Source organism: Eleutherodactylus coqui, chromosome 2 (genome assembly GCF_035609145.1).
Source record: "Eleutherodactylus coqui strain aEleCoq1 chromosome 2, aEleCoq1.hap1, whole genome shotgun sequence".
In the NCBI taxonomy this organism is placed as follows: Eukaryota; Metazoa; Chordata; class Amphibia; order Anura; family Eleutherodactylidae; genus Eleutherodactylus; species Eleutherodactylus coqui.
In genome coordinates, this window is record NC_089838.1 from 112,289,116 (window position 1) to 112,316,819 (window position 27,704).

Below are 27,704 nucleotides of genomic sequence, written 5' to 3' on the forward strand. Positions count from 1 at the left end.
AAATGCTGTGGAATTTGCAATGGAATTTTCTGCTGCGGACCACAATCTGCCTTAGGGCTCATGCCCACGGGGAAATTATATTTAGAAAATCCACGCGAAAGAAAAAAAAATGCAAATCCGCATCCCATAGGAATGCATTGACCATCCGTGGTTAATTAAATAGCCGCTGGTGGTATTTTAAGTGATTTGAGGATTACACGTGCGGGGGAAAAAAACGCAGCATGCTCGATTTTAACACGGATCACGCGTGCGGGAGCTCTATCTCAAATAATCTCCCGCATGAAAAAAAAAGACGATTATAGTGCATCTGCAGCAGAAATCTGCGCGGGCCTGATTTTCCCCGTGGACATGAGGTCTAAGGCCCAATGTCCATGTGTGGATTTTATTTATAGAATCCGTGCGTGGCCCCTGCACGGGAGATCCGTGCGTCTTGCTGCCCATAGAGATGCATTAGCATCCATAGGGCAGCTAAAAGCATGCAGAAGTGATTGCTTCCTAGAGTGCAGGTCGCATGCACAGGAAGAAATCGCAGCATGCTCTATTTTTCTGCAGGTCTCCCGTACGGACGGCTCCTTCGGCTTCAATTGAAGCCAATGGAGGCCGTCCGTATCCGTGGCACAGCCACAGCTGTTTTTGTGCTGTGTCGCGGATACGTGCAAGAACAGGAGATTTAAAATAAAAAAAGATAGCACTGTGCATGCGCTGCGAGCGTTGGCCAGCGCTCCCAGAAGCATCCGCTGTGCTGAAGAAAGAAGATCCGGACGGTGCATAGGAAACCCGCGCTGGACACGGAGAGGTAAGAAATAGTTTTTTTTCCTCTCCATGTTCCCGGGATTCAGCAGTGGTATCCGTGCGTGCAAGTGGACATGAGGCCTTAGGGTTCCCACGAACACTAATGTCAATGGGACTTTCTAATGTTAAAACCGCATCGCACAAAAATTGCAAAGCACAAACTTGCAATGCATTTTTATGGAGCATATTAGCACATGAACCGGGGTTTTTTTACCCATAATATTCAAACTCTGCACTATGTCGCGCGAGTTTGGGGAAAATAGCGTAAAGATAGGTCCTGCCCTATCTTTTCTCATTCGTTGTATTAACATGGGAGACTCCCGCCAGTGGAAACAAAACCATTGAAATTAATTGTTTTGTTTCGTCCCGTTATGCGGCCGTGGTTATCATCGCTGAATAACGGGACTAAAACACGCCCTTTTGTTTACGGGAATACCCTTATATTCCAGTTATTTAGCGCACTACTTCCCCTTCTAATGAACAGCAGGGGGAAAGGATTTCAATGAGTGAAATGTAACATTAATATGTTAGATGCATGCATATACTTGAGCAGGTGTTCAGAGAATGCTTATGACCGTGGCCATTCCGAAGCTCAATTCTGATAAATGTTTGAGCTTCTAATGTCCCCTCTGTTTATATATGTCATTACTCGGGTATTAATATGCACTTCAGGCTGCAGTCGCACAACACAGCTGTGTATTTACTATATAGGAAACCAGGTTTATTTCTGGCACTGCTCCCCAGCAGAGATTCTTATATTTCCTTCATCCATCTGTTCATCAAGCTCTCTGGTTCATGCTGTGAATTAATCCAAAATATTACATTAGAATTGAATTGACTAATAATAGGGACAAGTGTGTAAATAACATCTAAAAACATGAATTGTTTTCATATTGCTGAGACGCCGGGAAAAAGAAAAGAAATATAAAAAGAGATTGAACAGCGTTATAGAAACTGTACGAGAACATCACAATACTCAATAGATCATAGAGTAATATTGCTGAGAAGTACTGTGGGCAATGTAATATACAGGCCAGCTTCACACAAGGTTTTGGCTCCACTTTCAGTGTCTACAACAGGAAATTAAACACCAAAACATAGTAACAAAGTATGTAAGGCCGAAAAAAGACTTATGTCCATCCAGTTCTGCCAATTACCCCCCAATGTTGATCCAGAAGAAGGCAAAAAAAAGCAACAAACAGTGAGGTAGAAGCCTATTTTCCCAATTTAAGGGAAAAAATTCCTTCCCACCTCCAATACTTAGATTATTACTAGCCCACCATATGGTAAAAGAATCCTTTTGGCATACACTACCGTTCAAAAGTTTGGGGTCACCCAAACAATTTTGTGTTTTCCATGAAAAGTCACACTTATTCACCACCATGCGTTGTGAAATGAATAGAAAATAGAGTCAAGACATTGACAAGGTTAGAAATAATGATTTGTATTTGAAATAACATTGTTTTTACATCAAACTTTGCTTTCGTCAAAGAATCCTCCTTTTGCAGCAATTACAGCATTGCACACCTTTGACATTCTAGCTGTTAATTTGTTGAGGTAAGCTTGTGAAATTGCACCCCACGCTTCTAGAAGCATCTCCCACAAGTTGGATTGGTTGGATGGGCACTTCTGGCGTACCATACGGTCAAGCTGCTCCCACAACAGCTCAATGGGGTTCAGATCTGGTGACTGCGCTGGCCACTCCATTACCGATAGAATACCAGCTGCCTGCTTCTGCTGTAAATAGTTCTTGCACAATTTGGAGGTGTGTTTAGGGTCATTGTCCTGTTGTAGGATGAAATTGGTTCCAATCAAGCGCTGTCCACTGGGTATGGCATGGCGTTGCAAAATGGAGTGATAGCCTTCCTTATTCAGAATCCCTTTTACCCTGTACAAATCTCCCACCTTACCAGCACCAAAGCAACCCCAGACCATCACATTACCTCCACCATGCTTAACAGATGGCGTCAGGCATTCTTCCAGCATCTTTTCATTTGTTCTGCGTCTCACAAACGTTCTTCTTTGTGATCCAAACACCTCAAACTTGGATTCATCCGTCCACAACACTTTTTTCCAGTCTTCCTCTGTCCAATGTCTGTGTTCTTTTGCCCATCTTAATCTTTTTCTTTTATTGGCCAGTCTCAGATATGGCTTTTTCTTTGCCACTCTGCCCTGAAGCCCAAAATCCCGCAGCCGCCTCTTCACTGTAGATGTTGACACTGGTGTTTTGCGGGTACTATTTAATGAAGATGCCAGTTGGGTACCTGTGAGGCGTCTGTTTCTCAAACTAGAGACTCTAATGTGCTTATCTTCTTGCTTAGTTGTGCAACGCGGCCTCCCACTTCTTTTTCTACTCTGGTTAGAGCCTGTTTGTGCTGTCCTCTGAAGGGAGTAGTACACACCGTTGTAGGAAATCTTCAATTTCTTAGCAATTTCTCGCACGGAATAGCCTTCATTTCTAAGAACAAGAATAGACTGTCGAGTTTCAGATGAAAGTTCTCTTTTTCTGGCCATTTTGAGTGTTTAATTGACCCCACAAATGTGATGCTCCAGAAACTCACTCTGCTCACAGGAAGGTCAGTTTTGTAGCTTCTGTAACGAGCTAGACTGTTTTCAGATGTGTGAACATGATTGCACAAGGGTTTTCTAATCATCAATTAGCCTTCTGAGCCAATGAGCAAACACATTGTACCATTAGAACACTGGAGTGATAGTTGCTGGAAATGGGCCTCTATTCACCTTTGTAGATATTGCACAAAAAAACAGGCATTTGCAGCTAGAATAGTCATTTACCACATTAGCAATGTATAGAGTGCATTTGTTTAAAGTTAGGACTAGTTTAAAGTTATCTTCATTGAAAAGTACAGTGCTTTTCCTTCAAAAATAAGGACATTTCACTGTGACCCCAAACTTTTGAACGGTAGTGTACATTAGACTGGGTTATACCTTTGGAGAGCACTAATGTGTTCATCATATTGTAAGGACAGATTATTCTTTGGAAGTATGTAATGTTCCACTAATTAAAGGGTTTGTCCACTTTACAAAAAAAAGAAAATATTTTCATATACCCTATTGTAGCGCAATGCAGCAAGACGCCCAGAAACATTTGATACAATGCTGAATAAGGAGAAACACAACAGGAAGAAAACAATATTATTAACAGTGAGTACCAGCTACTACCCGTTGAAACTCTATACTAGTTGTGATGTTATTCGCAATCTAGGTTAGCAATGAATGGCTATTTCTCAGATACGCTCTTCGTTAGGAACAGGGGCGTAACTATAGAGGATGCAGGGGATGTTGGTGCACCCGGGCCCAGGAGCCTTGGGGGGCCCATAAGGCCTCTCTTCTCCATATAGGAAGCCCAGTACTATGAATAAAGCATTATAGTTGGGGGCCCCGTTCCAGGTTTTGCATTGGGACCCAGGAGCTTCAAGTTAAGCCTCTGGTTAGGAATGAATATCAGATTTTCAGTATTCTATGTCACACAGTAAATATAAAATCACACAAGTTTCATAAAATGCAAGTATCCTTCGAACACCATTTGAACGGTTCCCACATAGATTGATTAAACTTGATGTCCTTTTACAGTCGATGATTCCGCTGCTGCTCTTGTAGTATTTGTGCATACAACAATCGCCGGAGACCGGTCTTTCTTGGCTCTCAAAAGTTAGCACCATTGACAGGAGGAGATTTGTGCAAAACCTATGCAAGCTCAGGCTGGTTGAGCATCTCAACCCATTTCCTTCCTACCAGGGTAGTCACCAGGAGCTCCTAGATATGTAGCAACAACAGAGTTACAGATTACACCACCAACAGTTTTTAGCTGCATTCCTTGAGCAGGTAGTATTTCACAGCAGCACCCAGAAGTTCCAGAATAATGGCACCTCAGCTTGTTCAGCAACACAACAGAGCTGTTCTACAAGTCCACAGCAGACAGAATGACCCAGAACCGCAACCCTTTTATATCCTTGCAAACAGTTTACCAGAACCTTCCAGCAGGTTCCTTAGATTAACATTGCTCATTCAGTTCAATTGAAGAATGTCGCTCCATGTTGGAGCTCTCTATTGAATTCAAACCTGGTACTGCTATCGCTCATATATCAACAGTAGTAGAGGGAATCTGACACCCGCTACACTATTAAGGAATTCTGATTTAATAGAAAGAGATTCACTGCTCAGGATCCTTATCTGCCTCCCACAGATCTGGTAGAGTAGGAAGAGAAGAAGCCATAAATGCTGCATGCAAGCTTTTCTTCTTTTTCCCTCTAATTAGTAGTCTGCTGTCTGAGGGCTCGTGTGACTTAGGCCTGAAGCAAGCGCTCCATTGATTTGTGGACCAACAGTCATTCTGCTGCTCCATCAATCAGAGCTGGGTATACATTGTTACATGGTGCCACCGTCTGCAGGGGAAGTATACTCACTTCACAGGGCTCTGGCACAGAACCTGTGATGTCTTGGAGGCATCTGGAGTTTACTTTGCTTTTCAAATGCTGCTGTCAATATTCATTTCCTCTTTTGTGTTCCAGTGGCCATAACTTTATTTATCCATCAACGTAGCTGTATGACACCTTGTATTTTGTGGTGGGAGTTCTAGTTTTTACAGAAATCAATTTCAGGTACATATAATGTGTTGAATAACTTTTATTAATTTTTTTTTTACTGCGAGGGAATGGAAAAGAGCAATTCCAGCTCTGTTTTTGGGATTTATTTTGACTGCATTCACCCACCATGTGATATAAATATTATGTGAACTTTATTCTACGAGTCATTACAGTTATGACAACACAAAATTTATAAAGGCTTTATTATGTTTTACTACTTTTGCACAATATAAGCACAGTTTTGTTTTTTTTTTACAAAAAGACTTTTTGTGTGTCACCACAATTTAAGACCGGAGCATTTTTATTTTTCCGTCGACAGAGCTGAATGAGGTTTTTGAGGTATAAATGATTACTTTTCATTCCTGTTTTGGGGAAGTGAGATGAACAGAAAATAGCTATTTTGGCATTTTCTTTTTTTCTTTTATAGGGATATACCGTGCTGTATAAATAATACAATATTTTATAGTACAAGTTGATATGGATGTGGCAATACCAATTGTGTAGTTTTCTTTATTTTTTCAATATATTAAACGCACTATGTAAAGTGAATAAATAACTGTGTCAACAATAACTGGTATCTGCGGGGTTGAATCGCATAGAGAGGCGATTAGATGAGCAAGTACTTGGAGAAAAAAGACCCCCATATGTGGCAATCAAAGATTACCGTTACGTCCACCAAGGACGTGCTGGATCTGTAACCTGCAGATATGCACCCAAGTGCCTAATGTGCAACAACCAACATAAAATGAACAGTTAATCTTTCATTACTACATGACAACGGGGGAGAGCGCTCTGCCTAGCACGGCAGACTTATCGTGTTGATAGATGCGGGCCTGCACTCGTTCCTGGGCTCTTAGTAACCCTACGTGGACCAGGACGAAACCAACAGAAGACTAAACAAACAAATGGAAGTAGGGAAAGTAAACAAGAACGAAGGACATGGCTTTAAATGCTGAAGCAGCACACTGGATAGTCCAAGCAGAAACACAGCTGTCCAGGTAGTTCTCACTGCCAACTGAGATATTATCCTTAACACAACATACCAACGTAATGCGTGCCAACACAATGCATGCCAACATATAACACGGACCCCACCCAGAGCTCACATGCATACCGATGGTAAACCATAGTCAGTTCAAGTGTCCTCACAACAGGGGAATAGAGAGTCAGCCACTGTGCTGACATAGGGAACAGTTTCAGGCATCATCCATCTGACACACACATAGGACATCAGATGTCTGGGGGCCGCACCTGCCCAGGGATAGGAAGAAACCTGCAGGTCACCGTACCACACACTACGCAATGCATGCACCCACTCCACAAGGGGGAAAGGGATAGCAGGTACCCAGACAATCTTCAGGGGAGGAGAGAGGGACACTACAGGCAAGCATGCACACACCAGTTCTAAGTGGAATAAACAGAGATACATACCAACATAATGCCTGTTACCATGCAGGGCGGCGCTGGGTCCCGCGGCCGGCGCGCCGCTCCGATGTCGGCTGCGGCGTCCCGGAGCTCTGCTGTCGGGGCTCTCCCGGCGGCGTGGAGCAGCCAGCGTGCAGCGGCGTGGGCGTGTCCACCCGTAGGGTGCCGCCCGCTCTCCTCCACCTTCCATATGCAACAGTGGGAGAGTCGGCTCCTCCCACTCTCCGCCCCTGGGAGTTAAAAGTTAAAAGGCTGGCAGTGACCTGAGCTCACTGCCAGTTATTAGTTCTGTTAGCCTCTAGTCAGGTCTGTCTCAGTCTGCTCTAGTTGCTAGTCAGTGTCCTTCCAGTTTGCCTGTGAGCTCCATCTCCAGCCTTACTCTGCCTTGTAAGTTCTGTTGGTCTGTTCCACCTGCCTCTTCTGTCGGCACTCTGTTTCCCGTTAGTTAAGTTCCATCTAGGTAGTCGCCAGGTCCCTAGCCAGAGCAGGGACCGCCGCCCAGTTGTCCGCCTGGGGTTAGCCAGGGCCGAGGCAAGTAGGCAGGGACAGTGGGGTGCGGGAAGTTCAGGGCACCCCACCTGGTGCTTGGGGGGCAGAGTGCCGTAACAATGCCCCTCTTTTGAAACTGGGGGGCATTATGTTACATTAGTGTGGGCAAATAGGCACCAGGTGCACACAAACGTGACCCAAAGACCCGGGTTAGGACCAAGGGACCGAAAACGAACAGCAACTAGACAGAGAACTGCATACTGCGGACTGGACTCATGGACAGCCATAACATAGGACAAATGGCCAACACACTCGCCAAACATCCCCGCACACTAAAGCAGATGGAATAGCTGGATATAAATACGAGGGATTAGTTAGTGAATTGGCCAAGTTACTTAAGCCGCAAGCCCTGAGAACAAGGGTCCTCCTGGTCCCTACTCCAACGAGACACATGATCCAGCAACACAGGACACAAGCTACACAGCAAGCTGCACACAAAGGCAACAGAACACAAGCCACACAGAAGGAAACATGGCAGTTCATCCTGGATACCAAACAGACACTGAGAGAGGCCTGCATCCATATATGAGCTCAGACCCTAGGGACTGGCCGGCAAGAGCAAACCAAACCCCGCCATCCAAACCATCCCTCACCTGTGAAGGCACGCCCCTAGAACCCTGCAGAACAACAGACTATAGCAGCACAAACCTGACAATTACACTGTTTCTCAGTGTAAACATCAATTCAGAGATCATCAATATATCTACTTTAACCTTTTCCAATCCAATTTGTATCCTGGTTTTCCCAGGGGGCTTACTTTTTTTCTGCTGTTATACAATGGTGCTATATGCTCGCTAAAGCCAGTACTGCATGAGGTGACACATTCGATAGGCTCCGACAACAGAGAGGCTGGCAATATACAGTAAGAGAACCCCGACGGACGTCTTCCAACATCGGAGCTGTACAGCCTTAAATCATAATGTCTTCAGATGTCAAACAGTGGATTGGAGAGGGTTAAGTAATATGAGGGATTAGTTAGTGAATTGGCCAAGCTACTTAAGCCGCAAGCCCTGAGAACAAGGGTCCTCGTATCTCGTGGTCCCTACTCCAACGAGACCGATGATCCAGCAACACAGGACACAAGCCACACAGCAAGCTGCACACAAAGGCAACAGAACACAAGCCACAATATATCTACTTTAAGTAATTTGTAACCTGTTAAGGTTAAATAAGATCTTTGTGTGGCTTTTTTTGTATTTTCCATATGTTTTTCACTGTGTTTTACATAATAGAAATGAATGTTATAAAGTGGTTGCTTAGAAACACGGTGAAGCGTTCAATACCTATTATCTGCAAGTAGCATAAGAAATTCTATGAAAATAAAATAAAGTAAAATGATTTATGTTTTCTTAAGTTTGATTTCCTGTTGTGGTCCACAATAAAAAAAGCTGAGCCATTAGCTTTTATATATGGTAACAAGAATTGGCAATCCAGGACCTGCTATTTGTAACCGTCAGGTTATTTGTCTCAGAGGATACAGTATATTATTACTTTTAGAACAAGAATTTGTTCTTTGGAGATCGCCAATAGAAATGACTGCATCAGGTTTCTAGTTCTTTGCACAGATGAATAGAAAGTTAATGAAGCAATATTTGAACTGTTGTCCTTTGGAGCCTATATTTGGGGATGGAGATCCTGATAGATCTGCTCAAAGACTTGTGAAGGCTTTTTGTATACTTATTATTCATTTTAACCTTTCATGCCTTATTAGACAGTTCAGTTTTCCTTTTCGGCCAAACCAGGAGTGGATTCTAAACAGGAGATAAGTTTAAAGCTTTTCAGGGGTGTCCCAAGCCTTTATCTTGCCTAAGGCGCCCCCTTCCCACAAAAGAAAAGAAAAACATTCATTTTACAGGCATTGAAAGTGTCAATACACAAGATACCCAATACATATTGGAACCATTGAGATTTGTCTGAAGTGACAGAGTAATAATGCCCCCAGTAGTGTCTCAGTAGTAATAGTGACTTAGTTTTTGGTCTCAGTAGTAATAGTGATCTGTTCGTGGTCCCAGTTGTAATTGTGACCTCCATAGTGGCCCTAGGCATTCTGCAGATGGAAAGCATGACATCTCCAGCAGCCATTGTTGGAGACATCACTCGGCAATGAAGGAGGTGGTTTTGTAAAAAAAAAATGGGAAAGAAAAAGCCAGGACCACAGCGCAAAGGGAGCAGCCATCAGGCAATCTACAAATAATTATACAACGTGGGAAGTGCTTATAAAGGCTTTTTCTCCAGATAGGAGCCTCCAAGGGAGGAAGCAAGAAGGTGCAGTTTTACTCCTTATGCAGTGCCACAAACTACAGTCTATACCGTTCATAGTTCTAAAAGACGTGATAAACTCCCTGTAATTCACTTTCACCAACTCACCATGTGCCTCCTGTGCAACCCCTCAAGCATCACACAGCCCCACGTGCTTTTCAAATTACTCCCCCGCCCCCAGAAACTTACTGTGAATGCAACAAGCATCCCGCCGTTACAGAAACTCACCTTATGCCTCTTCTTTCCAATGGGTACATCATACAGAAATCTGGTAACACTAATCTGCTTCACAGTCCTCCTCGACTAAAGGGTGAAAGGAAAGTGGTGGAGTTACTCCATGAGTGGATGTGTAACGTTCGTTGATGATTATTGGTACAAGTGTACATAGGAGGTGCTACCGGCCAGACATGTACTTGTACAAGACAGGTCAAGAAGTACACAGCGGGAGTCAAAGAAAAATAGCTCAAGGCGCAATGACAAAAAATGGTGATGATGGTAAGCTATGAAGATTTTATTATATGAGGAGTAAAACCAGCAGAACAAACACGTTTCAAGGAAAAACATGCTGGATGCCTATGGTGAGTATTTAGGCTTCCATGCCAGCATGGCCAATAGGGAAACTATAGGGAGAGAACCAGGCTGCAGTTATGGCTCCTGGTGTCTAAAGTTTAGGTAAGTAAAGATCTGCGTAACGGAGATTGTTGATGTGTTTTCCACCTATTTCCACCCCAATTTCCATTTTCCACAGTATCACTTCCACATATAGGTTAAACAAGAAGGGTGAGAGAATACAGCCCTGTTGCACACCTTTGCCGATCCCAAACTAATCTGTGGCCCCATACTGTGTTCTCACAGTGGCTTCTTGATTGACATAAAATATACTTGTCTGCAACTGGTAATATAGAGAAAAAATATAGTTTTTGGTTCTGGTGCTACATTTACGAGCTATTCTGGTGCTGTATTAATAGTAAACATTTAGTTTGGGAGATATATTCATGATAAGAGCTTGGTTTTAGTACTGTGATTCCTTTATGAGCTTGGTTCTGGTGCTATATATATTAAGATAAGTTCTGGTGCTGTATATATGTACTGAATTTGGTTCTGGTGTTGTATTGATGTTATGAGCTTGGTTCTGGTGCTGTATTCATGCTAAATAGATAAACAACTTAAGAATGGAAGGACATGGTGTTGTTGACCACACACAGTGAGAACACTGGCTACACAACTTCACAAGTATTTTGAGTGATCATGGTTTGGCTGCCTGTGGCCTGACACATTGTTTCTTTTCACACTTAAGATATATTCACATAATGAAATCCGTTGTACATTCTGCCTATTAAAGTGCTGCATAAATCCACAGCTATTCTACTGCTAATTTTGCTGCAGATTCACACATGCTTTTAGCCCTGCAGTGAGAAAAATTCACCTGCGGAAATTCTGACATAGATAAATGTAAAAAATTGACAGCTTAGCTATGGATTTTGCTGCAGTTTACAAGGTGAAATATGAACAAGAACAACCCTATGGTCTTCCTCTCGGGCCTGACTATCCCTGAAAGGATGCAAAACACATCACTGTAAACACCAATAAGACAGGGCAGGACCAGGAATGGTGCAGGGACAGGAAGACAATAGACAAGCACACACAGACAAGGCAAAAGACAGAAGGACGGACAACAAGGACAGAGACAGGAACTGTACAATGACAGGGGAGTAGCAAACAAACAAATACAGAAGCAAGTTTAAGATAAGCGCAGACAAAATAGTCAGGGACAAGACCTGTGCTGGGTGTCTGAGGTATACACACACCAACACTCAGGCAATGAGGTAGGATTCCCAGCTCAGCTAAATAGGGAGGTAATTGCCCAAGCCCTACAGCTGGGAGTGCTGGAGAATGTAACCCATGCAGTGCTGGCGAGAAGTATGCAGCAGTTCAAGTTACAGAGAAAGCCAGACGATGACCGTGTCTGCCAGAAATAGCAGAAGGAGGCAAATCTGAGAAGCTGGCCTAATAATTGTGATGTCACGGTAGCTTTTCAGAAAGAAATCCAACTGTAATGTCACAGCAGTTATCTGACAAAAATGCACTTGCGATGTCATTGTAGCTTGTTACTGTAACTACTTGTAATTCCACAGTAGCTTACCTGACTAAATATTGTGATTTCATATCAGTTACATCATTCAAACCCACATGTGATGTCGCAGTAGTCTACCTGACTGAAATTTTCTTGTGATGTCACTGCATCTTATGTTACTCAAACCTACTTGTGATGCTATAGTAGATTACAACTCCCCTCCTAACTTTTGTTCCAGTATACTCTAGGTGGCTCAAAAGGTGTTTCAAAATTACTTAAAAATTGCAATTTTTCAAATTTAATTTAGGCTGGATTCACACGAACGTATGTCGGCTCGGTTTTCATGCCGAGCCGATATACGTCGTCCTCATCTGCAGAGGGGGGAGGATGGAAGAGCCAGGAGCAGGAACTGAGCTCCCACCCCCTCTCTGCCTCCTCTCCACCCCTCTGCACTATTTGCAATGAGGAGAGGCGGGATGGGGGCGGGGCTAAGTTCCGCATGAAAACCGAGCCGATATACGTTCGTGTGAATGCACCCTTAATTAAAGTGTCATTTTTTTTAAAATAAATGTACACAATAGGTGATTCTAAAGGCAGATTTAGACACAACGATTTTCGCTCAAAAATCGCTCAAAGCCATCTTTTGAGCGATAATTGTTGTGTCTAACTGCACTAACATCATACAGTTTTCGTTAAGCCGTCGCTTATCGTTGATCTTTCAGTATGCTCAAAGATAACGATGAGCCTTATCAGGAATTCCCAGCGGGATATAGCTGATACTATTGTTTCAGTTGTATCCTGCTCTCTGAAGACAGGGGGGGGTATGCAAAACACAGTTCTCCAGCTGCGTTCTCCATCCCCCACTCGGAGCGCTCGGCTGTATAACAGCCAGGCGCTCTGACCAGACAACAGCTGGATGCAGAAGACAAGTGGAGCCATCTCGCTTGTCTTCTGCATCCTCCGCTCAAATATTGAGCGATCATCTTGTGCTGTAAAAAGATTTTTTGAGTGATAATCGTTGTGTCTAAACCAGGCTTAAGCAATTTTGCAACATGTTTATTAGCCTATTCTACTTTACATTTTACTATCAGAACCCCTCTTCTGTTATGCAGCTAAATGAATACATTGCTAGGAAGTAGCTAGGGAAATCCGTATTCACCTAACAGCATAACATAAGAGGGCGCTCCAGCTGTTTTCTCTATTGCAGGGACAGCTGTTCCCATATAACACTGCATTAATAAATATTTATTTTATATTTTATTACTTTTTAACCCTACTTTGTCCTCCTATGCCCCACTACTCTGTACCCCCATACTGGTGTTATTTCTCTCTGCCGGTCTCAGCAGCTCTGTCTCCAGTGTTCACAAGGAGAAGCTGTTCTGTGCTGCAGACAGCTTTTCCCATTTACAGCACCCACTCCCTGCAGACACCTTGCACTGTCAGGGTCTCATTGCATCGGGTGGTGGCATACTGTACTGTATGGGAACAACTGTGCCTGCACTAAAGAGGACAATGCAGGCGCAGCTGGAGCTCCTTTTTCTGCTGTACTATTAGGGTAGTTTCACATGGGCAATTGCGATTTGGCCGCTAGAAAATCACAGCAAAATCGCATCTTTGTTTTCTTGATTTTTTGGCGTCAGTGATGCTTATTTTTTAAGAATATTATCGCATCGCTGTTGCCTGTGATAAAATCGCGCAATTTTTTATCACGAAAGTCAATAGGATTTTCTAATGTTAAGAACGCATCACATGAAAATTGCATGTTTGTTGCGTTGCGATGTGATAAAAAGGAGTCTCCATAGGAAAACATGGGAGATAAAAAAAATTCGCACATCGCAGAAAGATAGAGCATGCCGCAATTTTTTTTTCTCGCAACATAGCATGCGTGAAAACATAGTTAATGTGAAGGAAACCATTGAATATCATTAGTTTCATAACTCTGCCTTTTTACTTACTCTAGCATCGCACGAAAAGCGCCTGATTTAATCGACCGTGTTAAACCACCCCTACACTTTAAAGCATTTCCAGCTAATTTCTGAGTACTAAACTCTGTAACATTAAAGAGTGAAAAAGAAAAACTGCTACAAAAACAGCAAGTCTAACAGATAGACTATTTAAAATTAACTTTGATCCTCAATAGCTGCGAAAAACTGATCTCCCTTATTTCAAAGGAAAGCAATCAACTAAAGAGAGCATCTAAATTAGAGTTTATCATTAATGGAATCTACTTTGGCTACATGCCTGACCCTTATCAGGAACTTCTACTTCACCATCTCTCTGAATTCCTTTCTACATTCACACGAGCGACAGCAGGTCGTGTCTGACATTCCTGGACGCAACTCGCATCACACAGCATTCGGACACCCCTGTGCCTGTATCTGTGCAACCTTCTAACACATGAAGCTGTAGAGGCATTGTTCCATCTTTACATTTGCATATTTCCCAGAGGAACATGCATGGCCTTATAAGTCTCCTCACACCTACCAGGCACTCTCCTTAAGGAGAAACTTGAAAATCTCAAAAATTCATAGAAAGAAATGCTGAATAATACCTGAGATACCCTTAATGCTTTTATTTTATTCCAATTTATGCAGGTCAAAAGTAAAATGCTCCTTTAAAGCATCCTTGCTTGATAGGGTTAATTTCTCCAGATGTATGGGTATTAGCCCGTAGTGTCGGAGACCTTTTTTTGTCTGAATGGAAGGCACATTTCAGGTCTTATGTAATCGAGTATGCTGATTTCAAAAATCAAGATGAAAAAATTCTCCGAAAACCGGAACGCCTCCCTATTTACACTTGAAAGACCGAAAAATCATTTTTGTATCAATATTTTTTATATTTATGTTGTTTATTATTTATTTTATGCCCAAAATAAAAGAAAACCTATTTATTTGTTATTTATTATTAATTAAAACCAAAATACATGAAACATCATAACCATATTATTTGTTATTTATATTTCTGTACTATTTAGGAGAAGGATAGTTAACTCTTTCCAATCCAATTTGTATCCTGGTTTTCCTAGGGAAGGGGGGCTTACTCTTTTTCTGCCGTTATAAAACGGCGCTATCTGCTGGCTAAAGGAAGTACTACATGAGCTGACACGTTGGATAGGCTCTGACAGCAGAGAGGCTGGCAATATACAGTAAGAGAACCCTGACAGATGTCTTCCAACATCGGAACTGTACAGCCCTAAATCATGTCTTTAGACGTCAGACAGTGGATTGGAAAGGGTTAAAGTCTTTTTTTGTATCAAAACATGGCAGTGAATTTTTCTGTTTTTTACAGTCATTTAGGGAGGTGTTCCGGTTTTCGGAGAATTTTTTCATCTTGATTTTTGAAATCAGCATACTCGATTATGTAAAACCTGCAATGTGCCGTCCATTCAGACAAAAAAGGTCTCTGACACTACAGACTAATGGGTATTCAAAGGGAAGACTTGGGCGCTCCATTCAGTGCAGAGGAGATTTATGACACAGTACAGAATATTTCAAAAATTTAATCCCCTGCCCCTAATGCCCTTCCAATAGAGATATATGCAAACTATGCAGACCAGCTGGTATCCAAGTTAAGCCGGGCTCACATGGGCGGATTGGATTCTGCATGCGGGAGGCCTGAAGTTCATTCCGGCTGTGAGCCTGGCCAGTGACCCTGTATTTAGCACTTAATTGTATTGCAGCACATGACTGCGGAGGCTCGCAGGTGGTTATGTGCAGTATAGCTTTTTTTTCGTTTATTTGTATTTCTCGCGCCGTCGCCTAATGAAGCTCTGATTATATTGCCTCTAGAACCTGAAAAGAAGGATCCTGTAGATTCAACCTGGTACAGGCAAATCTCTTTATTAAGCTCTGGCTATAAAATATTCATTAACATTTTAGCCAGGAGACTCTCAAAGGTCTCCCTAAAAGTGGCCATACATATTAGATATACAGTATTTCTGCAGAACCTGACAATTTCAGAGGGTTCGGCTGACCATCTACTGTGTACAGGGGCTATCCGACTCTCCCCAAAAAATGCAGATGGCAGGGAAAATAACAATGAGGCAATTGGATTTCAACTAAAGATTAGCTCTGACAGCGGATTTCTCCCCTCACTGCACTTTAACCCCTTCATGACATGGCCTATTTTGGGCTTAAGGACGCAACAATTTTTGGCGGATTTTCTTCTCCGTTTATCAAAAGTCATAACTTTTTTATTTTTCCGTCGACGCGGCCGTATGAGGGCTTGTTTTTTGCGTGGCAAACTGTAGTTTTTATCGGTGCCACTTTTGGGTACATAGACTATATTGTAAAACTTTTTTTTTTTTTTTAATGATAGCAGGGAGAGAAAACGCATCAATTCTGCCATAGATTTTTTATTTTTTTTTTCTTACAGCGGTACTCATGCAGCATAAATGAGACATTCCATTTTTTCTGCGGACCGGTACGGTTACAACGATACCAAAATTCTTACATTTTTTTTAGGTTTTCCCACTTTTCTGCAATAAAAACCCTTTTTCTGGGTAATCTTTTTTTTTCTAAATTGCTGCATTCAAAGTCCTGTAACTTTTTTATTTTTTGATGTACGGAGCTCTGTGAGGGCTTATTTTTTGCGAGACGAGCTGTAGATTTTATTGGTACCATTTTGGGGTACATACGGCTCTTTTTGATCACTTTTATTGCGTTTTTAGTGAGGCAAAATGCTAAAAATTAGCATTTTGCCTCAGTTTTTTAGCGTTTTTCTTAGCGTTTTTTTCCGTGCACAGGCAAAAGCATGTGCAACTTATTGTACGCGTCGTTACGGACGCGACAATACCAAATATGTGGGATTTTATTTTTTTTTTTAACCTTTTTTTATGCTAATCTGAGAAAAAGCATTAAAAAATGGTTTTTTTAACTCTTTTTTTTACATTTTTTTAAATTCTTTTTTTAATCTTTGTTTTTCTTACACTGTTTGAGTCCCTCTGAGGGACTTTAACCACTGCCCTGATGATCGCTGGGAGCCGCGCTCCCTCTGTGAACTCTTTCCCTGCCGCGATATACTTAGATCGCGGCAGGGAAGGGGTTAACAGCGGGGGGCGCATCTCCGATGACCCCCCGCTGTTGCAGCGGGACGCCGGCTGTGACTGACAGCCGGCTCCCGCTGCGTTATAGGGCGGGATCTTATGTGATCCCGCGCTATCTCCAGGACGTAAGTTTACGCCCTGTTGCGGGAAGTACCAGGCTGCCAGGACGTAAACTTACGCCCTGCAGCGGGAAGGGGTTAAACAAACACAAACATGACCAAGCTAATATTTAATGAGTAAGGCCACCCTAAGTTTGAGCTACCTGGATGAAACTGGCTTCATAGCAGGAAAATCAGCTTCAGATTATATACTAAAACAAGGGTGAAGGCATTTGACCAGATCATGTGGAATTACATATAAACCTGTGTTAAAAAAAAAAAAAGATTTGGTCTTAAATTTCTTTATAGGGGTAATTCTTGGGTAATATTGCTTTAAAGCTACCCGACAGATGTAGCAAAGGTGATTTTACTTTTGGCATGTAAAATAATGCAATTTACAATCAGAGAAGAGCAACCAAGATGGTGAGCGGTCTGCAAACCATGTCCTATGAGGAACGGTTAAAGGATCTGGGAATGTTTAGCTTGCAAAAAAGAAGGCTGTGAGGAGACTTAATAGCTGTCTACAAATATCTGAAGGGCTGTCACAGTGCAGAGGGATCAGCCCTATTCTCATTTGTACAAGGAAAGACTAGAAGCAATGGGATGAAACTGAAAGGGAGGAGACACAGATTAGATATTAGGAAAAACATTTCTGATAGTGAGGGTGATCCATGAGTGAAACAGGTTACCACAGGAGGTGGTGAGTTCTCCTTTAATGGAAGTCTTCAAACAGAGGCTGGACAAATATCTGACTGGGATGATCTAGTGATCCTGCATTGAGCAGGGGGTTGGACCAGATGACCCTGGAGGTCCCTTCCAACTCTATCATTTTATGATTCTATGAATAGGTGATCTGATGCTACTAGTTGACTTGCCAGTTTTTGAGACTTTTAAATATCTTTGTATCTTTTTTCTCAAAAGGACCCACAGATTACATATAGTTGAATAATATGCTACTTAAAAAACTTAGTGATGAGCCTATAGAGGAGGGAGGAGCTTGGAGGAGGGGAGGAATGCTTGAGAGGCAGCATGATTAGCGACAACTCTAGCAGGGTGCATTCGGATTCTAAGGTCTCCTAATTTTTTTCCAAAATACTACTTACCCTAGAAGGGTAAGTCCTATCACTTCTCAACATAATCTCCCTTTTGACATATACATTTTTCAAAATGTTGACGCCACGATTGCCTGGCCACTGTGAATGCTTTGTTAGGTGTCTGTTTTGCCCGGTGGAAAATCGCTGATGTAAGAGCAACATAGCTGGAAAATGTGTGACCATGGAGAGCATTTATTAATCCATACCTCATCCATTGTGATAACTGACAGAATAAAAGCGCCATTCATGCCAACATCCCATCTCAAGATTGCTTTGCATACTGCCACGCATGCATCCTTGTCATAGTCAGTCAACATTCATCGCACCCAACTGGAATAAAAATTCTGCATGTTCAGGTCTTCACGAAGGACATTGTGCACAGATGCCGACTTTGCAGGTAATCTCTTCCACTGTCAATCGGTGACCCTCCATAACCACATGCTCCACACAATCATCTGGTGTGTGGCCAAAAGTCCTTTAGTTCATTCTTACATAATGTTTGGCCTTCTTTGAACTGTCACACCCACAAACGAATATTTTTCATATCCACCGTGTGTCAACTGACGATGAAAGTTGATGAATGTCATCCTACTGAAAATACTTCTAACTCCAGCCACTGTCACGTGGGTTCTCTGTATTGGACAATGCTGCCATTTGTCTGACTCATCCCCAAAGAAAGCCCTTATCTTCTAAAATGTGTCCCATATTTTTTTCTGCTCCTATTCCCAAGAGAAAAATTAAGAGACCTTAGAACTTGAATGCACCTCCCAGCATGGATGGGTGCTGGGCGTCTCAATGACTGATTGGAGAAGGAAAGGACACAAGTTTGGTAAGTGTAATGGAAAATATTTGATTATAAAATATTTTGGTCATGGAAAATAATTATTTGAATTAAAACTGTGCAAAAACAGACAGCATCGAAATATACCAGAGAAGCTACTTCACAAACTAAGTTGTGTAACTATACTGAGGGACATATGTCTAGATAAGATGAGGATATCGAGAAGCTTCCACATGTCGGCTTAAGGGGCCATACCAAGAACATCAAGATACTAAGGGGGGTGGGGGGGGGGGGGGTGACGCCTCACACTAAGGATAGAGAATAATGTAAAGTAATCATGAACTGGATATATGTGAGTGTATATGTGTATATATATTTATATGTAGGTGTACATGTATGTGTGTATACTATGTGTATATAGATATATGCGTATAAGTGATATTTGAAATATTACGCCACAGAATCATCCTGTAATGTATTGCACAGATCACGTGACCATATTCTTAGCTATTCACTGCTGACTTAAAACCAATAAACGTGCATAGTTAATTGTCCAATGATGTTGCGACACCCCAATGTAAGGGGGCTATAAATAAAGATGCCTGACATCGATTTATTGGGAATTCTTTGATGAATCCATAACTGTGTGGGCTCTGTCATTTAATTCCTCCGTCATATGACATACTTAACTCTAGGTGTGGCAGCCCTACTGCACGGGTCACCTCGACTTCAGTCTCAGGGTACACTCTGCTGTCCCTCAGCAGGCTGTCGCCGTAGCATGGGTCATATGAAGTCATTCACAAGATACACTCTGCTTTTCCTAAACGGCCATACATTTTTGCCGTAACATTTTTGGTGGAGAATGACGTGGGCCTTACAACAGCACCCCTAGCCACGGATGCTCCAGAGACTGAGGCCAGGACACAGGAAGACAGCGGTAAGTAACCCATTGTGTTACTGCCTGTCTCCTGAGCTCTGTTCCCTGTTCTGTGGTTTGGTGTGTGACGTAACATAGTAACATAGTTCGTAAGGCCGAATGAAGACAATGTCCATCTAGTCCAGCCTGTTTATCCTCCTATGTTGTTGATCCAGAGGAAGGCAAAAAACCCCAAGAGCAGAAGCCAATTAGCCCATTTGGGGAAAAAATTCCTTCCCAACTCCCTAATGGCAATCAGACTGTTCCCTGGATCAACCCCTAATAGTTCCTACCTGCCTGTATACTCGGATTAACAATTAACCTAAGATTTATAACCTATAATATCCTTCCACTCCAGAAAGACATCAAGTCCCCTTTTAAACTCTCCTATGGATTTTGCCATCACCACTTCCTCCGGTAGAGAGTTCCACAGTCTAACTGCTCTTACAGTAAAGAACCTTTTCAGTGTTGGTGATGAAACCTACTTTCCTCTAAACCTAGCGGATGCCCTCTTGTTACCGTCATAGTCCTGGGTATAAACATCCTGGGAGAGATCCTTGTTTTGTCCCCTCATGTATTTATACATAGTTATTTGGTCGCCCCTTAGCCTTCTTTTTTCTAGAGTAAATAATCCCAATTTGGATAGCCTCTCTGGGTATTCCAGTCCTGTCATTCCATGTATTAGTTTAGTCACTCTTTTTTGAACCCCCTCCAGTACTGTAACATCTTTCCTGAGCACTGGTGACCAGAACTGTGCGCAGTATTCCATATGGGGCCTGACTAGTGTCTTATATAATGGAAGTTGTTCTCATCCTTCACCCCTATACTTCTTTTACTGCACCCCAAGGCTTTATTTGCCTTTGCAGCAGCTGACTGGCATTGGTTACTCCAGTTAAGTCTACAGTCCACTAGTACCCCCAGGTCCTTTTCCATATCACTTTTCCCTAGCAGTACCCCATTAAGTGTATATTGGTAACATCCGTTTTTGCTGCCCATGTGCATAACCTTACATTTATTAACATTGAACTTCATTTGCCATTTTTCTGCCCAAGCCCCCAGTTTATCTAGGTCCTTTTGTAGCCGTGCATTGTCCTCCGTTGCATTAATTATATTGTATAATTTTGTGTCATCTGCAAATATTGATATTTTGCTGTGCAGCCCCTCTAACAGGTCGTTGATAAATATATTGAACAGAATGGTGCCTAATACTGAACCCTGTGGCACCCCACTAGCGACTGTGGCCCAATCAGAATATGAACCATTTATTACCCCCCTCTGCTTTCTATCATTGAGCCAATTCTTTACCCAATTACACACGTTTTCACCCAATCCGAGCTGTCTCATTTTGTATATTAGCCTATTATGAGGCACAGTGTCAAATGCTTTAGAGAAGTCCAGATATACGAGATCAATAGATTCTCCCAGGTCCAGCCTTACTTCATCGTAGAAACTGATTAGATTTGTCTGACATGAGCGACCCTTCATGAACCCATGCTGGTGAGGAGTTATTCCCTTGTTCTCCTTGAGGTACTCATCGATGGCGTCTCTCAGAATCCCCTCGAAAATTTTTCCCGTTACCGAAGTGAGACTTACTGACCTGTAGTTACCAGGCTTACTTTTGCTCCCATTTTTGTAAATTGGAACCACGTTGGCAATGCGCCAATCCAATGGTACAACACCGGTCTTGATAGTGTGTAGAAATATTAGATATAGCGGCCTAGCTATCTCATCACTTAGTTCCCTTAGTATCCTTGGGTGTATTCCATCTGGGCTTGGCGATTTATCGATTTTAATCTTCTTTAATCAGTTCCACACTTCCTCTTGCGTTAGTTATGACATATTTTGTGAGGGATTCATTTTATTCCCCTGCATCTCGTGTGGCATTTGATTTTCGTTTGTGAATACACTTCAAAGAAACTATTTAATAGATTTGCCTTCCCTCCATCATCTTCAATGATTTCCCCTGCATTATTTGTTAAAGGGCCAGTGCTCTCGGTGCAAATCCTTTTGCTGTTAATATAGTTGAAAAATAGTTTCGGGTTGTTTTTGCTCTCTTTGGCGATCAGTCTTTCTGCCTCCTCCTTGCCAATTTTGATCCTATCTTTGCATATTTTGTTTTTTTCCCTGTACGATTTTAGCGCTTCTTCGCTGCCTTCTTGCTTTAGTAGTTTGAACGCTTTCTTTTTTTCGTTTATTGCCCCTCTTACAGTCTTGTCGAGCCACATTGGTTTCCTTTTAGTTGAGATTCTTTAACTTTTAAAGGGAATGAACTGCTCGCATGAAGAGATTAGGATCCTTTTAACCCCTTAATGATGCAGCCCCCTTTTTCTTTTTCCATTTTCGTTTTTTCCTCCCCCCTTTAAAAAAATCGTAACTCCTTTATTTATCCATCAACGTCGCTGTATGAGGGCTTTTTTTTTTGCGGGACGAATTGTATTTTTCAATGGTGCTATGTAAAGTACTATATAATGTACTGAAAAACTTTTAAAATATTCTAAGTGGAGTAAAATGAAAAAAAAAGACATTTCGACATCTTTTAGTGCGTCTTGTTTCTACAGCACACAAACGGCACCAAAGTGACATGATAACTTTATTCTATGGGTCAGTACGATTACTATGATACCTAACTTGTATAGTTTTTTTTTTACTATACTCCTCTTTTCTTTCCCAAAGACATTTAATTTTTTTCAATTATTTTCTGCCGTCCTTTTGTGCGCGCAATAAGTTTTTTATTTTTCCGTCAACGTAGTTGAGCAAGGGCTCATTTTTTGTAGAATGTTCTGTAGTTTCTGATAGTACCAATTTGGAATACATACTACTTTTTGATCACTTTTTATTGTGTTTTTTCTGGGAGACAGGGTAACTAAAAAAGTGTATTTCTGGCGTTCTTTCTTTTTTTTTTTTCAGACAACGTTCACCGTGAGGGAAAAATAATGCACTACTTTGATAGTTCGGACTTTTACGGATGCAGCGATACCAAATACATATCTTTAATTCATTATTTAGATTTTTTAATAATAGATCTGGCAAAAGGGGGGTGATTTAAACTTTTACACCTTTTTTTCAATTAAAAAAAACTTTATTGATTTTTTTTTACATTACTTTGAAGTCCCCCTCAGGGACTTTAACATGCTATGCTTTGATCGCTCCTGCAGTATGACGTAATGCTATAGCCTTACGTCATATGGCTTTTTGACAGGCAGTCTATCAAGCCACCCCACGGGGATGGCTTGATAGACAGTCTGTTAAGGCAGCCCTGGGGCCTTTCATTAGGCCCCCGGCTGCCATGACACCTGCACGGCTCCCCTGATCTCACTGCGGGGAGCCATGCGGGACCCCCGAACGATGTTCGGGGGATTTAAATGCCGCTGTCAGAATTGACAGCGGCATTTAAATGGTTAATAGCCGCAATCGGCTATTGCCCGCGGGTGTCAGCTGTTATTAACAGCTGACGCCTGCACTGTATGAAGAGAGGTTGCCGCGCAACCTCTCTTCATACATACCCTGACGCTCCATGACGTACCGGTACGTTATTGGTCGTGAAGGGGTTAAACTTTTCCCATTTGTCCTCTGCACTTTTATTTTTGAGGATATTGTCCCATTTAATGTTACCAATAGTAGTTCTAAGCTGATCAAATTTTGCTTTACCAAAGTTTAATTTGTTTGTCACTCCCTGATAAGGCTTCTTATTGAATGCCATCTGGAAGTTGATTATTTTGTGGTCACTGTTCCCCAAGTGCCCCATAACCTGTACCCCCTTTATTCGGTCCGGTTTGTTCGTTAGTACTAGGTCCAGAATGGCCCTCCCTCTTGTTGGTTCCTGCAAAAGTTGGTTCAGGTAATTGTCTTTAATTACTCTCAAGAACTTATCACCCCTGTGAGATTTGCAGGTTTCGTTCTCCCATGTTATATCTGGGTAATTAAAGTCCCCCATGATAATTACTTCGTTTCGTTTTGACACCTCTTCTATCTGCCTTAGTAGTAAGGTTTCAGTTTCTTCTGTTGCTTTTGGTGGTCGATAGAAAACCCCTATCAGAATTTTGTTATTTTTTCCTCCCTGTATTTCTACCCACAGAGATTCCACCTGTTCTTCTCCTACCCCTATATCCTCCCGTAGTCTCGGATTTAAGTTCGATTTGACGTACAGACATACCCCTCCGCCTTTCTGGTTCCTTCGGCCTCTTCTGAAGAGATTGTACCCCTGTAAATTTGTCGCCCAATCGCACTTATCATCCAGCCATGTTTCCGTTATTCTCACTATATCATAGTTTTCATCGGTCATTCTTGCTTCAAGCTCACCCACTTTACCGATAAGACTTCTTGCATTTGTGGTCATACAATTTATATAGTTTTTTTTTGTTCTTTAAATTTGTTTTGTTGCTATTCGTACTATTGGCTGATCTAACAGTTCTAACTGTACTAACCCCACCCCCTGCTCGACCCCGTTCCACTTGCTTAGACCCGGGTCGCTAGCTACATTGGCTACCCCACTATAACTCATTTTGCCCTCCCCCCAGTCCCTAGTTTAAACACTCCTCCAGCCTTCTAGCCATGTTCTCCCCCAGCACAGCTGCACCCTCCCCATTAAGATGCAGCCCGTCCCTACAGTAGAGCCTGTAGCCGACAGCAAAGTCAGCCCAGTTCTCCAGGAACCCAAATCCCTCCCTCTTACACCAACTCCGGAGCCACTTGTTTACCTCACTAAGATCCTGCTGCCTTTCTAGTGTGGCTTTAGGTGCAGGTAGTATTTCTGAGGTCCTGCAAGTTGTAGTGTACCAGTGAATGTTGCTGCTTTACATGTGCTTATCTGTTCCCTTATATGTGCTCCTCCTGAGTCTGTCACATTTCTTTGTGTAACTTTTGCTGTATTGACTATCACTGGCTGCAAGGTCTTAGACTGACACTTTTATGGTATGTCTCAATGTGTTAATGCATGTGCTATATGTGATGACAAAGATTATGTGTGTACAGAGACTCCCTTTGACTGAGGGAATAAGACCTTTTAAGCATTACACAGACTGACAATACAGAAGGGAACAGCCTGCAGATATATATGTACATGTCACGTGCACGCTATATACCGACGCAGATGACGACTGACTTGAACGTTATATGTTACACAACTTAAGATACAGTGCAGTTAAATTCGTTTTTTTTTTTACAAATGTAAAGACGCAGTTATTTGAATAACTTACTGATGATGAGTGCGTTCTTGTCAGATGCGATGAGTTAACCTGACCGCCACCCGTCTGTAGCAGATTACACTAATTTTGGCAGACTGCCAATTGACTTCTTAGAGACAGAATGTATATAGATAAGAGTTTATTGTTGTCACCGCAACTTGGGGAGAATATATATATATATATGTATATATTACATTATTCATTAATTAATTGAATTGATTGAATTCCTAGTGGGCTTTTATAATTTTTCTTAACAACACATATTTGATAGATTGCTATGAAGTGCCCATAGGTCTTCAGTAGCTGACAATTCCCCAGCATTATAAGTGTATATGTGTAATCCAATTTCACCGTGTCAGAGAGGTGAATTGGAAAATGACTCAATGTACTGTATTGCCCTTAAGTCACTGATGTATTAACAGCAGTAGCAGTTGAGTTGCCCCCATTTCCCATAAGTATATACATGTATGGCATGGATGCCAATGTATAGATGCCGGCCAGCTAAAATGTTATTGTTTCTCTGAGTGATAAAACTGAGGTAGGTGAGATTCAGCTTATTCACCACCGTGACCCTGGGTATGCGCAACCTGGGTATGAAGTGAGCCATTATAATAAAGCCATGAGTATTACCAATAAGCTTTATATCATCACCCATCTTGGTCACTTTGGGGTGGTATCAGCCCCAGAGGGTACAAGACGGAGGTGGATTTTTTCGCCTAGTGACTCGTCGTGATGGCACTGGGGTGGTATCAGCCCCAGACGGCTGTGCATAGACAAAGGGGAGGAGCATCCACCTATGTGATGACATTTCTACATGGTTTTGCAGGATACACCTGAGGCTTAGTAATACCCAGGTGGATCATGGAAGGCTCACTGGGAAATGAGGGAGAAGGGGATGTATGTGTTCAAACGCCCACTAGGCAGATAGTCCAGGAGACAGAAAGTGCCCCTGTTAGACGCGCTGATTGCAATGGATTGACTTATAAGAATGTAGATAACTTAGACTATAGAAACACAGTAGTGATAGGTGACGGAACATTTTCGCATACACACGCAGTTACTGGACTGGAAAAGTGTACAGAGTTTATGCAGGTTAACATTGACAATGACAATCTTCGCAAGCAACTATAGATGAGTGAGTATACTCGCTAAAGGCAATTGCTCGAGCGAGCATTGCCTTTAGCGAGTATCTCCCCCCGCTCGAGACGGAAGGTTCGGGTGCCGGCAGCGGGCACGGAGCTGCGGGGGAGAGCAGGGCGGAACGGAGGGGAGATCTCTCTCTCCCTCTCTCCCCCCAGCTCTCTCCTGCTGACAGCCGCTACTCACCGCTCCCCCGCGCCGACACCCGAACCTGCAGTCTCGAGCGGGGAGATACTCGCTAAAGGCAATGCTAGCTCGAGCAATTGCCTTTAGCGAGTATACTCGCTCATCTCTACAAGCAACTTTATGCTCAGACACTAGACATCCAGGAAAAGAGAAAGACCATAACACAGCTGAGAAAGATTGGGCGAAGATATAGGCACTGTATAGACAGCTTACGGCCCAGCATAAAAGGTTAATATTACTGACTTGTTACACTGCCGTACTGGTGGGACATCTGCATACAGAGTGTAGGAGCCCTCCACGCTGCCCTTTCAAATAATGTGTTCAGAATGCAGTATTATATGTTTTGTTGTTATCTGAGCTGTTGATAGGATTTCCCTTCACATTTAATACCTGCATATCTCTATAGTATTTGTATAGGGTTTATATATTTTGTGTTTCTGTCTCTCTCACAACCAGTAGGTGGCCACTGCTGGGAAGTGATGGTTTGGTAAGAACACAATGTCAGCATTACCATATAGGCACTTAGCTTTAGCTGATGCTTGTAACTGCCCTTGGTAAATTAGTATTTCACCTGTGCTAGAAAATATTGTTAACATGAGTACTAAATAATTATAACATACATAGACAATGTACAGCTTAGGCTGTGTATGATATATATTGAACATATATGTATTACTTCCGTTTATTTGAAATGCTATACAGTCCTCACAGGTATATTACAGTCAGACTCTTGGGTTTGTCTGGCATTCCTAATCAGTGGAGAAATACATCAATAAATATATAGGATTACAAGGTTTTTTTTATGTCATGGATATCCCCAGTATATGTATCAGGGCAGTATTGTGGTATTTATTTTGAAACATGTGTACAGTTACTTCTACCTCCAAATATTGTATTGGGGTGTGGTGTACTTCTAAATCCGGCTGGAAGCCATGTGGCTGGATTGGGCACTACACCGCACTTCGGTCTTCCGCTGGAAGGGGGGGAGAAAGACTGAGAATATTTTAGTTTTTTTTAGTTAGAGTAATAGGATGCACTCCTGTCACCTGACCGCATTACCCTCATGTCACAAGAAACTGAGGGGTTTGAATATGTAAAATGATGAACTGATGGCTAACCCAGATTTCAAGTTTTGTTTTGTAGATGGCTGAGGATACCAGGAACATGGCAGGTACAGCGGTAGGCAGTAGTCACACAGAATGAGGTAACAAGCAGAACCATTTCCACCTCATCTGTCAGCACAGGAGGCGGAAGTGAAGGCCCTGACAGAAGCATGTAGAGCGGCAGAGGGTAAGACAGCAAACATATTCACAGATTATGGCTTAACATGCAGGCCCTTATGTTGCTTACATAGCTATGGATAATAAAGGAGAACTGTATGAAGGCAAAAGCAAATGCACGTGTGGGCGCTGCTGCCAAGGCAGCTGTGGCAAGACCTAGGGGAGAGGGTTAGGTAAACGTCCAAACCTGTAACCCCTGCCCTTACTGTGAGCTTGATAACTGAGCCGCTGGGCGAAGGCAGGGGCAAGCCAGACGGACACCGGCCTGTGGGAAGAGAC

The 27,704-nt window shown here is 42.4% G+C and overlaps 1 protein-coding gene across 1 annotated transcript in view; it reads right to left on the reverse strand.

Moving 5' to 3' along the window:
• Positions 1–27,704, reverse strand: part of EIF4E1B (eukaryotic translation initiation factor 4E family member 1B) — a 62,235-nt gene that overhangs the window by 33,877 nt on the left and 654 nt on the right. Inside the window, exon 2 of the mRNA XM_066589284.1 lies at positions 9,858–9,932. Coding sequence (XP_066445381.1) covers positions 9,858–9,932 — 75 coding nt within the window. The remainder of the gene's footprint in view (positions 1–9,857; positions 9,933–27,704) is intronic.